Raw genomic sequence first — 13,013 nt, forward strand, 5'->3', positions numbered from 1 at the left:
TTGGTGCAAGGAGGCAGAGGCCAAAGGGTGGGGGCAGGTGGGTGGGTGGGTCTACATTTGGTGTATAAGACACACCCAAATTTTCATCCTCTTTTGGGAGGGGGGGGAAGTGTGTCTTATACTCCAAAAAGTATGGTAAATCCTGGGCATTTTCCAGCCCAGGATCCTGCTTGAAGGAACTTACCCACAAGTCCTTTCAGGGGGCTGACACTCCTCATGAGAGACTTCAGTGCTTCATGGACCCCTTTATCGCGCAGCACTATTTTCTGAAACATGATGAGGAAATTCTAGAGAGAAAAGAAAAGAGACGCGTTGGGATATTCTGCAGAAAAGTCCACTGAGGTTGCACATACTGTGTTTCGTATGGCATGAATAATCTAGAATGGAACCCAGGATCTTGCTTGCAGCTGTGTTTTTTCAACTTTGGCAACATTAAAATGTATGGACCTCCAAAGAAATGCGGGCTGGGGAATTTTGGGAGTTGAGGTCCACACATCTTAAAGCTGTCAAAGTTGAGAAAGACTTGATTTGTGAACTGGAGCAGGGCTAGGGCCTGGTTACCTGCAACTCTTTGACAATCATGAAGCAGAGAAGACGGTCTAACCCGTTAAGACCAAAGGTACCCAAAGTGTTCTGGATCTCGGCCAACAAGCGACTATTGGAGACTTCCTGGTGAGTTTTCATATCATACCAGGTGTTAAGTTGGTCAATATAGCAGGCAGACCTGATGGGAAACAGGTAAAAAGGTAAGAAGCCGCCACTGAAGGATCTTATCTGTGACTAGGTTGGCAAGGGTGAACAATCTTTAAGCAATCAGATATCGAAAAAAGTTGGACAGACAAGAAATAAGAAGATCTGCAATAGTACAACGTAGACACATTAAATTAAATGGCTTAGGCCTAGGATATTTGTTGGACCATCTGCAACCAGCAACAGCTTCCCATCGCCCGGTGTGTTCTCACAGGGAGAGCCTACTCAGGGTGCCGTCGGCTAGACAATTTCGGCTGGCGGCCCCCAGAGGTAGAGCTTTCTCTGTGGGTGCGCCCACCCTTTGGAATCAACCCCCCTGGGGCTCCGGTTGGCCCCTGACCTTCGCACCTTGCGCCGTGAACTAAAGACATGGCTGTTTAAATCGCCCAGCCTGGACTGATGAGGTTTGATTATTTTAATGAGTTTTAACATACGTTTAATTATTTTAATATGTTTTTATCTGGTTTCATTTTAATTGTTGTGAGCCACCCTGAGTCCTTTGGAGGTAGGGCGGCATACACATCAAATTAAATAAATCAAATTAAATTAATAAATTATGCAATTTTTCATACCGAGGATCAGTCTGTCAGCTGATCAGCTAAAACTTGTGCCGGGTTGGAATGAGATAATAGTTTTGAGTTTTTGACTAGTTCAGGAAGAAGAGGGGAGAAGGAGGAGGAGGAAGGGGGAGGGAAAGAAAAAGGAGGAAAAAAATTGGAAGGGGGAGGAAGAGAAAAGGAGAGGCAAGAAGAGTAGGGAGACGGGAAAGGAAAGGAGGAGGAGGAGGAGGAAGGAAGGAAAAGGAAAGAAGGAGGAGGGAAGAAAGAGAGGGAGAAGGAGAGGAAGACTCTGTAAGAGATGAAGGGGTAGGAGCTTTATGAAACTTTTGTCCGGTTTAACCCAGTCCTGCTGGTCATACAGTATGTGAAGATGTCAGGAAAAAGCCCATTTTCTATATGCTATATGCAAATTATGCAGCCCGCTTACTTTGGGTCAGTGATTCTCAGAATTTCTCTGCAGAGGCGACCGATAAAAGTAACAGATTCATCTGTAGGCACAAATTTGGGTATTGGAATATGGGTGGATTGGTAGATGCTTTGCCAGTCTTGAATCTGAAAAGACACGCACAGTGAAGTCATGCTCAGCTATATTCTGATTATACACCTAATTGTGTGTTTCCAAACCCATCAGGCTGTTTTTCAAAGACCACGGTATCCTCGTGTTATCTATCGGTGTGTTGGGTTTCAGGGCTCTTGACAGCTGCTCTCAGTCTGTCCACATCATCTAGATAGTCGACTTATGGCTGGTCACCCAGTCAACAGTGACTGAATTTTTGACAGACATCCGCCTCCACCCCGCTCAAGGCACTTACAACCTGGTTCCGAAGTTCCGCTCTCCCCCTCTTTAAAGTGAATAATGTGAATAATATAATAATGTGAATAATGTGAATGGTATAGGGTCAGCTATATGAACACTGGAGGACCCTCTTTATTCATATTATTATAAAAAAAGAAATGTGCTTGTTCAGAGATTACACTGTCAGCTAAATTCCATTCTTGGCAACATATCTTTTGAGGGGCCTATCTGTCAAAGATGCAAGGACCATATGTAATATACATCTTCTGAGGGGCCTATCTGTCAAGGATGCAGAGACAGCCATATGAAACAAAAGTTAATTATTATCAAAGGAAACCATAAATCTACGCATCAGTGGATACAGAACTAAGGAGGATGTTTAGGTAAAATTATCTCATGTACTATAAATTAATGTAGGAATTTGGTAATTAAAAAGTGTCAATTATCATGTAACAAATGTATGTTAACCATATATGGAAAACTGCTGTGCTAGCAAAATCCTTTGTCTTGGAAAGGTATAAAAACAGTTGTATCAGAACTCTTCCTTTGTTCAGAATTGCAGATTCAAATCTGGTTCTGAAACTACGCAATAAACTGACTCTGGCTGACCCAGGAATGTTGTTCAGTCTTCTCTTTCTACAACACCTTGGCCATATTGTCAGAGTTTGTTGCAGCAATCAAATCCAGAAAGCACACACAGGTAACTGATTCAGCAGGATTCATGAACTTCTCTTTGCATATATAATAGAACACATGAAATAAACATACAATACCAATGGCAGATTCTCCAACGTGGTAGTAGTTACAAGCAAACACAGGCAGAGGACAGAACAGTTTCAGTTTCAATGCCGCAGAGAGACTAGTTTCAGTTTCAGAGCTGAGCACAGAGCTAAGCCACGCCCAGGCTCCAAACTGTTTCAGTCACCAATCAGCTCCCATTGGCTGACTTAGTTGCTATGCCTATACATTGGCTGACCTTGTTACTAAGCCCTATTTAAGTTCGTGAATATTCTGACACATATGACTGCTGTCTGACGCATTTGCCAGAAATCTGCATTTAGGCAACAATCAGGCTCAGCGAGCATCAAGGACACTGTAGTGCAGCCCTGAGCTACAAATATATATTTTTTTCTATTGGCCTCCATACAGTCTGCAGCTTTTTAATTAAGGGGGTTTAATACCTTTGTCCTTAAGAAGTTGTTGCATTCCTGCTCCACGTTGTAATTAATAATTCGGGATACTTCCTCCTGCCAAATCTTTAATCCACAGATGTTGACATAGTCCTGGATGTACTCAAAGGAACGGTGGAACCCATCCATTGTGGCTGCCATATCTCTCAGCCTGGGCATGAGCTCGCTGGGCTGTGGAAATAGGGAAGATTAAAAGAGCCATCAGAAGGATATTCACCATCTTTGCTTTCTTAAATTTGTTCTTTCTCCATTCAGGGATAACTACAGAACGGCAGGTTTAGGAAACTCACGATGGGAAATGCTAAGGAAGGACTGCGAGTTTGGACTGCACAGTTGCAGCTGCCATTTTGATTACTTTAATCTCTTTGTGCACATCCCAGTACAGATAGTCCTCAACTTACAGCCATTCATTTAGCGACTTACAACAGGTCGTCACACTTATGACTGTTGCAGCATCCCCACAATCTTGTGATCAGAATTTGGGCACTTGGAAACTGGCATTTATTTAACCATGGTTTCAATGTCCCAGGGTCATGTGATTGCCATTTGTAACCTTCCCAGCTGGCTTCCGGCAAACAAAGTCAATGGCAGTGATCTGCTCAACAACCATGGCAAAATAGGTTGTAAAATCAAGCACGACTTACTTAACAACCTCCATGCCTAGGAATGGAAATTCAGTCCCAACCGTGGTCGTAAGTTGAGGACTATTTGTAGATGTTGCTATTCCAGAATTTCCTCCTCCAGCTCTTTTTCCTGAAACCTTCTCCTTTCCTTCCAAGGAGAAAGTATTTCACCATTACAAGGTGGAGATAAGGAAAGGCTGCTCTGGTTCCAAGTATTTTTAAATTGTATTCGCAAGCTGGAACATCCCTGCCCTACCACCTTTTAAAAGAATTGCCCATAAATCCAAAATAAAATTTGAGGTTGTGTGATGTGTGAAACCTCTCTTTTGTGAATCTCTCTTTCACACATTCCTTGTGTGTGACCAATCACATGTGGCCAATAAAGAATTCCAATGAACCTGTAGGAAGATGACTTGAAGCATTTACCGTATTTTTCAGACTATAAGACGCACCAAGATTTCAAAGAGGAAAACATAAAAAAAAAAAGAAATAGTTTTTGGTCTGGTTTTTTCCTCCCCAGGAGTACCCTGCAGATCTCCCAAACCCTCTGTGCGTCCCGTTTTCATGAAAAACGGGCCCATTTTGGCCTCCTGAACCCCCCCACGCATCCTGTTTTTGCCCTCCCCAGCCCCCAGGAACACTCTGCAGGCCTCCTGAACCCTCTGCGCGTCCCGTTTTTGGCAAAAACGGGATGCGCGGGGAGGGGTTTCAGGAGGCCAAAAATGGCCGTATTCGGTGTATAAGACACACCAACATTTCCACCTTCTTTTAGGGGGGAAAATAGTGCGTTTTATAGTCTGAAAAATACGGTAATTTCTAAAAGGGGAACAAGGAAGTATGAGAATTTTACTGTAACTGTTGGTGAGATAACAGAAGAGCTAGGCTAAATTGGAATTAGATCATCTTGTACCTTTGCTCTAGGATTGAAGGTGAGCCCTCGGTGTAGGGCAAAAGCCACACGTTTGACCAGCTCCTTTCTAATTCCATCTTCAAGCAACTGCTTTGGGTCAACCTAGAAAACCCATAGAAGAGAGAAATCATAATGTGCCTTTCCATTTGTTGGATAAGTCTTTCCTACCCTTTATTATAGAACAGAGTTGGAAGGGACCTTGGAGGTTTTCTAGTCCAACCCTCTGCTTAGGCAGGAAACCCTACACCACTTCAGACAAATGGTTATCCAACATCTTAAAAATTTCCAGTGTTGGAGCATTCACTTCTCAGGCAGGTTGTTCCACTTATTATTTATTTATTTATTGGTTTAATTTATATGCTGCCCTTTTCCGGAGACTCAGAATTGTTCTAATTGTCAGAAAATTTCTCCTTAGTTCTAGGTTGCTTCTCTCCTTGATTAGTTTCCACCCATTGCTTCTTGTTCTACCCTCAGGTGCTTTGGAGAATAGTTTGACTCCCTCTTCTTTGTGGAAGCCCCTGAGAAGTATGCTATGCCTGAACTAAGAGTTTTATCTTGAGGAAGATAAGATCATCTCCAAGGGAGGAAACCTTTGCAGAACAGCTACGTCCTCAATATTCTGATAGTAGATGCCTCTCGAGATTGTTTTTCATGTTGATCATGGATGACTTATGAAGGCCTCTTTGAAGATCATGTGGTAGCTATAATTGCAGGGACTAATCCAGGCAATCACCGGGAGTCAATACTGATTTGAAGAAACATAAGGTAAGGTAAAGGTAAAGGTTCCCCTCGCACATACGTGTTAGTCGTTCCTGATTCTAGGGGGGCGGTGCTCATCTCTGTTTCAAAGCCCAAGAGCCAGTGCTGTCCGAAGACGTCTCCATGGTCATGTGGCTGGCATGATTAAATGCCAAAGGCACACAGAACACTGTTACCTTCCCACCAAAGGTGGTCCCTATTTTTCTCCTTGCATTTTTTACGTGCTTTCAAACTGCTAGGTTGGCAGAAGCTGGGACAAATAACGGGAGCTCACCCCGTTACGCGGCACTAGGGATTCGAACTGCTGAACTGCCAACCTTTCAATCGACAAGCTCAGCGTCTTAGCCCCTGAGCCATCGCGTCCCTTTTTGAAGAAACATACATGCACACAAATATCCCTTGAAAAATGACCTTCAAAACTGCTATTCCTTCAGGCGATGCTACTGTGTCATTTTCACAGGGCCCCCACCTATCCCCAAATTCATGAAACTTAACTTGAGCAACCGACAAGATTTTCTCGTCCACCCGCAATGGAAAACGTTACCTTGATGATGCCAACCAATGTTGTTTTCATCATCAGGATGCCTTCTGTGAAAATGGAGATGGCGTGTGTAAGCTTAGCAACCTTTGAGAAAGAGAGGAGAGGTTGGTCATTAGAAGGGACCTCCAGAGCATTGGGCAGGTGAAAAGAACATCACTGATAAGGAAGCTGTTTTCTTCTTTTACCACATGGGCTTTTTTTTCCTTATCCCAAAGGCACTTTTTCAAGAGGCAACTGGACTTTCTGGTTCTTCTTTAAAGACGTTTCACTTCTCATCCAAGAAGTTTCTTCAGCTCTTCTTCAGAGCTGAAGAAGCATCTTGGATGAGAAGTGAAACGTCTTCAAAGGAAAAAAAAAAGAAAAAGAAAGTCCAGCTGCCTTTTGAAAAAGCACTTTGGGGACAACTATGACCCAGATGACTAAGAATCTCCATAGACATTTTTTCTCCTTAGTTTCCTGTTTTAAATAACATGCCCAACTGTCACTTCCTTATGACAAGAGGGACAGAAACAACCTTTCAATTTTCCTGATAAATATACATTCTTTATTACAGATCATCCAGGTCATGGTTGTCCCAAAGGTGCTTTTTTTCAAAAGACAGCTGAACTTTTTTTTTTCTTTGAAAACATTTTGCTTCTCATCCAAGAAGCTTCTTCAGTTTATTTTCAAAGAAAAAAAAATCAAGAAAGACATCAAGAAAATCCAGTTGCTTTTTGGAAAAAAGCATCCATGATCTGGATGATTCGAGAATCTCTATAAATGATGTCTTACTACCTAACACTGTTCTACCAGCATTTACGATTAACAAACCAGATCAGCTTCTTCCATTTTATTTGGAATATAGAAGGATATATGGGTGAAGGTGTATATTGGGTGGGGGTGGGGGTCAAATATATTTATTTACAGCTTCAGCTTAACCAAGAGACTTTGAAAGGAGGAAGTCCCAGATCTCCACCTTTCCTGGAAAGGTTCCCTGCCTCTAAAAGCTGGTTACTGGATACAAAACTGAGATAGATCAATGATCTGATTCTGAATATGAGAGTTTATTCATGCACATAGCTCTCATAAAAGTGGCAGTCCTCATTCTCTCATTCTTTGATCTGCAGGAAAACTTTCATTTGCATCTATAAAATGCCATCTGGTCTGGATAGTACAATAAACTGAATTATTGAGTTTAATAATAATAAACTCAATAAACTTGAGGGAACCAATCCCCTCAACAGTGTCAAACTATTCACTAATTTTGCATTACTATTACTATTAATCTTCTCATTGTTCCTATCACCCATCTCCTCCCACTTATGACTGCATGACTGTAACTTTGTTGCTTGTATATTTACGATTTATATTGTTTCCTAGTATGATTTGATTATCTGTACCCTATGACTATCATTAAGTGTTGTACCTTATGATTCTTGACGAATGTATCTTGTCTTTTTATGTACACTGAGAGCGTAGACACCAAAGACAAATTCCTTGTGTGTCCAATCACACTTGGCCAATAAAGAATTCAATTCAATTCAATTCAATTCAATTCAATTCAATTCAATTCTAATATTTGTAGCTCAGGGCTGAAATGAGGGGTCCTTGGTGTTCTCTGAGCTTTCTACAAGAAAACAACCAGAGTTCAGAGAGTACCAACGATCCCTCACGCTCTGGATGGTTTAATGAGATTTTAGGAAAAACAACGGGAATTGGCTATGTCCATCAAATCCTATCACTTGAAGGCATCTGGCTGGCTTTGGTGACAAACAAACCTGAGCATGAGTCTGTAAAATTCATACAAATTCCAAAAGTGCACCTAATCTCTCTAACCCTGTGAACTTTGATGCACCTCGTAGCGTGGTCCAAGTTGAGCATAATCTCGCAGCTTGTCTTTGTCCAGGCGAGTTGGCACCTCAATGATGTCGTGAGTCTGCAGTTTTATAATCTTCAGAAGGGAAGTGAACATGCTTTCTGGAATGATCTGTAAAACCTTTTCTCCAAAAACAACATAAAACAAATGCAAAAATATTGATTAGTGAAACAGTAGTTCCTTTAAGGGGTGTGACGCCCCTCTAGTTTTTAGCATGACAGTGAAGCATCTCACTGAAGCATCGCATGAAGAGAGATTTGAATTAGCAAAAGTTATCTTTTGTTACCTGCCAGTAAAGCCTTTTTCATCTTTTATTGGGGGGGAAGGAGGAGTCATAAATTGTTCAGTGCCATTGTAATTTAAGACAGTTGCTGAACAAATGGTCATTAAACGAGGACTACTTGTACACCAAACTGGCTTTCTAGCAGCCACATAGATAAGTGTGATCTATCCCAACAGGATATAATAAACTGTTTCAGTCAATATTATTTAGAATTTGGTGTCTGTGTTTACTACCTTCCCTTTCGTTTTTATATTTCCTTTCTCCAATAAAATTATATTATTTTTATCTAGAAATGTACCTTTACTGATTTAAATAGAGAACATTCTCATTATAAAAGTTCCCAGGTTGAATGCTGAGTGATTACACAACTACTCTTTACATTCTTAGGTTGTTGTTCAGTTTTTTTTATTGCTGGATTTGGGCAGGAAGATCCAAAACAACTTCGTTTCTGGCTTCTGGGGCTGGGATAAAGGAGACTATCCTTGGTTGAAAGGTCTAGAAAGTTCCTGGCTACAATGGCCAGGAGGTTCAGCTTGAAGTGTGATAGCCTGCTGCAAGCATTTTCTCAACTTCAGCCATTTTTAAGATGTGTGGATTTCAATTTCCAGAATTCCTCAGTCAGAATGGGAAACTCTGGAAGTCCACAAATCCTACCTATAACTAGGGAGAAATTTCCTGACAGTGAGAACAGATAATCAGTGGAACTCCTTGTCTCCATCACTGGAGGTTTTTAAAAAGAGATTGGACAGCCATTTATCCAGAATAGTATAGGAGCAGGGTGTTGGACTAGAAGACTAGGAGCCTGGTTTAGCTCTGCAGACTAAAGCACCGTAATTAACATCCAGCTGTCTGCAGTTACACCAGTTTGAATCTCGCCAGGCTCAAGGTTGACTCAGCCTTCCATCCTTTCTAAGGTAGGTGAAATGAGGACCCAGTTTATGGGGGCAATAAGCTGACTTTGTATAAATATACAAAAGTATGAAGGCTATTGCTTAACACATTGTAAGCCGCCCTGAGTCTCCGGAGAAGGGTGGCATATAAATCAAATTAAAAAAAAAAAAAAAAAAGACCTCCAAGGTCACTTCTAACTCTGTTATTCTGTATTCTGGCTGAGAAACAATGGTCTACTGTAAAGTTCTTCCAGAGGGGAACTCTTGAAAAATGGCTTTCTGTTCTGACCTAGACTTCCTTAGAAATTAAACAGCACAAACTTAGTCCCGGCAAACCTTTTTAATTCATAGGGCTGTAAATCACTTTCATTTACAGTCCGCAAGGCTTGATAAACAGTCTTTCAGAGGAAGGTTATCAACACCCACCTATCTCACGTGGAACGCTGCCAAAGAGCTAATTTCCAGATGCAGGGCAAGGCCAAACTTGGCACAGAGTCACAAACAGAATTTTCAAATCTTGAATCGGCCAGATGAACTAATTGCTTCCTGCAAAAGCTCACGTCCCGTTTGCTCTTCCTTTTATGTCTTATGGGAGGGGCCAATCATCTCTAAGCCTTACTCCCAAGTCGAGCCTGTTTCTTAATTGTTCCTGTCTCCTGGCAGCTCTGTGCATGCGCACACTGGGAACAGGCTCACACTGTTCTTCTGCTTCGCTGATGTCAGACTCCGGAGACTCTGGAGGCAGCAAAGAACTACCAGATGCCTTGGCCCCCTCTTTGCCTCCGATGCAGAGCCCTCATCTGAGCCTTCCCCAGACTCCAGGACTGGCCCATGTTCCTCCCCAACCTCCTCACTGTTCAACTCTGCTGGCTGCTGGCAGGCCACAACACTTTCCCAGTTTGTAACAGGGGAGAAAATATCCCCCCAAAGTGATCCTGCTCACCTTTCTCACATAGGACACCAGTTCTCCAGAATAGTACTGTGATACACTGAGAAGATCAGGACTGTTTGCTTGATTGATGCGAAGAAGGGGCATGTCAAGAGCTGAAGCCAGCTGGAAGTAAGTGACACAGAGATGTCAGTAAGGTTCCCAGATATACTTTACCTTATAATATGTTTTTTCTTGCTAGTGGCTTAGTGCAATGAATGAATCTAGGCCTTATAAATCATGGTTTGTGGCTTAGTCTACTAACTATATGAACTCAGCCAGTTGAAGCTTATTTAACAAAATGTGGCTAAGCAAGCTTTGTCTTTGGTGTGTAAACTGAGCCTCACACTTCCACGCATGAGAGTGAAAATAATGATTATGTAAGTGGAAAGTGGACCCGGTGGCTCAGTGACTAAGACGCTGAGCTTGTCGATTGAAAGGTCAGCAGTTCAGTGGTTCGAATCCCTAGTGCCGTGTAACGGGGTGAGCTCCAGTTACTTGTCACAGCTTCTGCCAACCTAACAATTCGAAAGCACATAAAAAATGCAAGTAGGAAAATAGGGACCCCCTTTGGTGGGAAGGTAACAGCGTTCCGTGTACCTTCAGCGTTTAGTCATGCCGGCCACATGACCATGGAGTCGTCTTCGGACAGCGCTGGCTCTTCGGCTTTGTAATGGAGATGAGCACTGCCCCCTAGAGTTGGGAACTAGCACATATGTGCGAGGGGAACCTTTACCTTTTAAGTGGAAAGTATCTTGAATCAAATAGACCCTTAGTTATTTTTCAAAGCCTAATTCCATTCTGGAAATACGCGCCAATAAAATGGATCAGTTCTTTATGGTCTTGGAAATCCAATTTGTAAACTTGAGACAAAGGATTTGAAGAGGGAGAAAAATGAGTCCTCCCCCCCTCCAAAAGACATAAAGGCTTCCCAACCTGACCTCCCAAAAGCTGGAGTTGTTATACTCTTATACTAACCAACTCACCTTTAAAAAGGTGGCCCGGAGTTTGGTTACCATAGATGGGCTGACTCTTATACTTTCCTGCATGATAGAGGTGAAACTGGAAGGGAAGGCAGGGGAGGAGGAGAAATGAAGTCATGATCAGTGAAACCAATATTCCAGGACACAGGTGTGCGAAAATATTTTTGTGGGCCTCTGACAATTGCCAAAAATGAGCGGTGTGCTTTTCTGCTATGCTTAGAAAGATGCACACAAAAATTAGTTTAATAAGGACTAAAACAGACATAACATGGTTAAGATTTAAATGGCAACTGGTTCATATTTATGACGGTTGCAGTGTCCCGGAGTCCCGGGATCACTTTTTGCGACCTTCTGACAAGCAAAGTGGATGGGGAAACCAGATTCACTTAACAATTGTGTTAATAATGTAATTGCTGCGATGATTCACTTAACAATGGTGGCAAGGAAGGTCATAAAATTGGACATAACTCACGTCACAAATGTCTCACTTCGCAACATAAATTTTGGGCACAACTGTGGTCGTACGTCGAGGACTAGCTGTAATCAGTACCAGTAAGAATAATTCCGAATGCCTCTGTATTGTCATACCTGTCGATGAGCTGCCAAGCGTAGGAAAGGTCCCCTACGATCTGCATGGTGATTAAAACCTCTTCTTTAATGTTGATGGTTCGGATCATTTGATGGAGGAACTTACGAGAGTCTGCGAGAAACTGGCAAACGTGAAGGTTGGACTCCAGCTGGTGAAATTCCTGGACCTGCATGAAGCATTTGAATGCAACTCATTCCCTGGGGAGGTTTTCAATCATATTATTCCACCAAGCAAATATTTGTAGACAAGGAACTCCCTCCTTACCTCTTCCAAAGCTTGAATCAACTGCACTGTTTTCCTGCCTGCTGCAGTGGAGTCGTTATAATTCAGAGACATGATCTGCTTGGAGATTTCTCTAAACCAAGCTTGCAGATTTTCTGTTCAGACAGGAAAAGGAATAAAAGGGGTCAACTTGTGGTGGCAGGTGTGACTGTCAATGCCCCTGAAACTCCCCTAAACTCTCAGTTTACAAATGTTGCGTTTCCAAATATTGACTAAAAAAAGCAAAAATAGAATTAGAGGATTGTTTTCTTTCATTTGCAACCATACTAATTGTTATGCCCCTGTTGGAGTCTGAATCTGAGACAGAAGACGGACAGTTGACAGAAAGTGGGAGAATGGCTCTGTTGGCTGTGGAGGAAATTGGGGAAGGGCAAAGTCAGGCTGGGCAGAGCAGAGGTAGAACAAGGGAGAGGGGGTTCAGATGAAGACCAAGGCCCACCCTCTCCTCATCCTAGGGCATGCAGGGAAGAACACAGAAGAGAGCAACGTGGGTTGCGTGGTTTACGAGGAAGGGCCCTGATTCCCATCACAAGGGACACCTGGGGATGGAGTTTAAAGGAGAGGCTGAATCCATCTAGTGTTGAGACTGGGGCCTGCATTCCTGGCATTCCTCCTGACTGTTTGAATTATAGTAGTGCTTCTGTGTGCTTATCTTGTCTTGCTGGAATTATTGCTGTGAAGCTTTTGGGACTCATTAAGTTGCTCTGCTGGAGTGACTTATCTGCAGTCATTCTGCTTACAGCATTTGGACTAGAGTATCTGCGGACAGAAGCTGCTGCAGGTTTGTGGGAGAGCTTTTCTCCAGACCAGAGAGTAAATGGGACGTTGGGGGCAAAGTTGGTGCCAATAAAGGGACTAATGCCGGTTCTCTCTGTGTTGCCTTCGTGCCACGCCCCGGGTCATCACACTAACCTTTATGCGCCATGGCAATGCAAGACTTAGAAGCCTGATTTGTGGGGGGAAAATACAGAGGCAGGATTCTTGACATTTTTTTAGCTTCGAGAAAGAAGATATATTTCTGCTTACTCCATAAAAACGTGGAAATATGTGAGCATCTCACTGCCAGAAATGCTT

The 13,013-nt window shown here is 42.6% G+C and overlaps 1 protein-coding gene across 1 annotated transcript in view; it reads right to left on the minus strand.

Annotated features, from left to right (window-relative positions):
* WASHC5 (WASH complex subunit 5) overlaps window positions 1-13,013 on the minus strand; it is a 42,946-nt gene that overhangs the window by 14,202 nt on the left and 15,731 nt on the right. The window contains exons 12-22 of the mRNA XM_034422291.3: window positions 11,922-12,034; window positions 11,657-11,823; window positions 11,072-11,147; window positions 10,101-10,211; window positions 7,964-8,104; window positions 6,133-6,213; window positions 4,830-4,931; window positions 3,288-3,467; window positions 1,738-1,862; window positions 562-724; window positions 185-287 (exon numbers count right to left, since the gene is read on the minus strand). Coding sequence (XP_034278182.2) covers window positions 185-287; window positions 562-724; window positions 1,738-1,862; window positions 3,288-3,467; window positions 4,830-4,931; window positions 6,133-6,213; window positions 7,964-8,104; window positions 10,101-10,211; window positions 11,072-11,147; window positions 11,657-11,823; window positions 11,922-12,034 — 1,362 coding nt within the window. The remainder of the gene's footprint in view (window positions 1-184; window positions 288-561; window positions 725-1,737; window positions 1,863-3,287; window positions 3,468-4,829; window positions 4,932-6,132; window positions 6,214-7,963; window positions 8,105-10,100; window positions 10,212-11,071; window positions 11,148-11,656; window positions 11,824-11,921; window positions 12,035-13,013) is intronic.

Source organism: Pantherophis guttatus, chromosome 3 (assembly GCF_059756535.1).
Source record: "Pantherophis guttatus breed Tessera chromosome 3, ASM5975653v1, whole genome shotgun sequence".
NCBI classification, from domain to species: Eukaryota; Metazoa; Chordata; class Lepidosauria; order Squamata; family Colubridae; genus Pantherophis; species Pantherophis guttatus.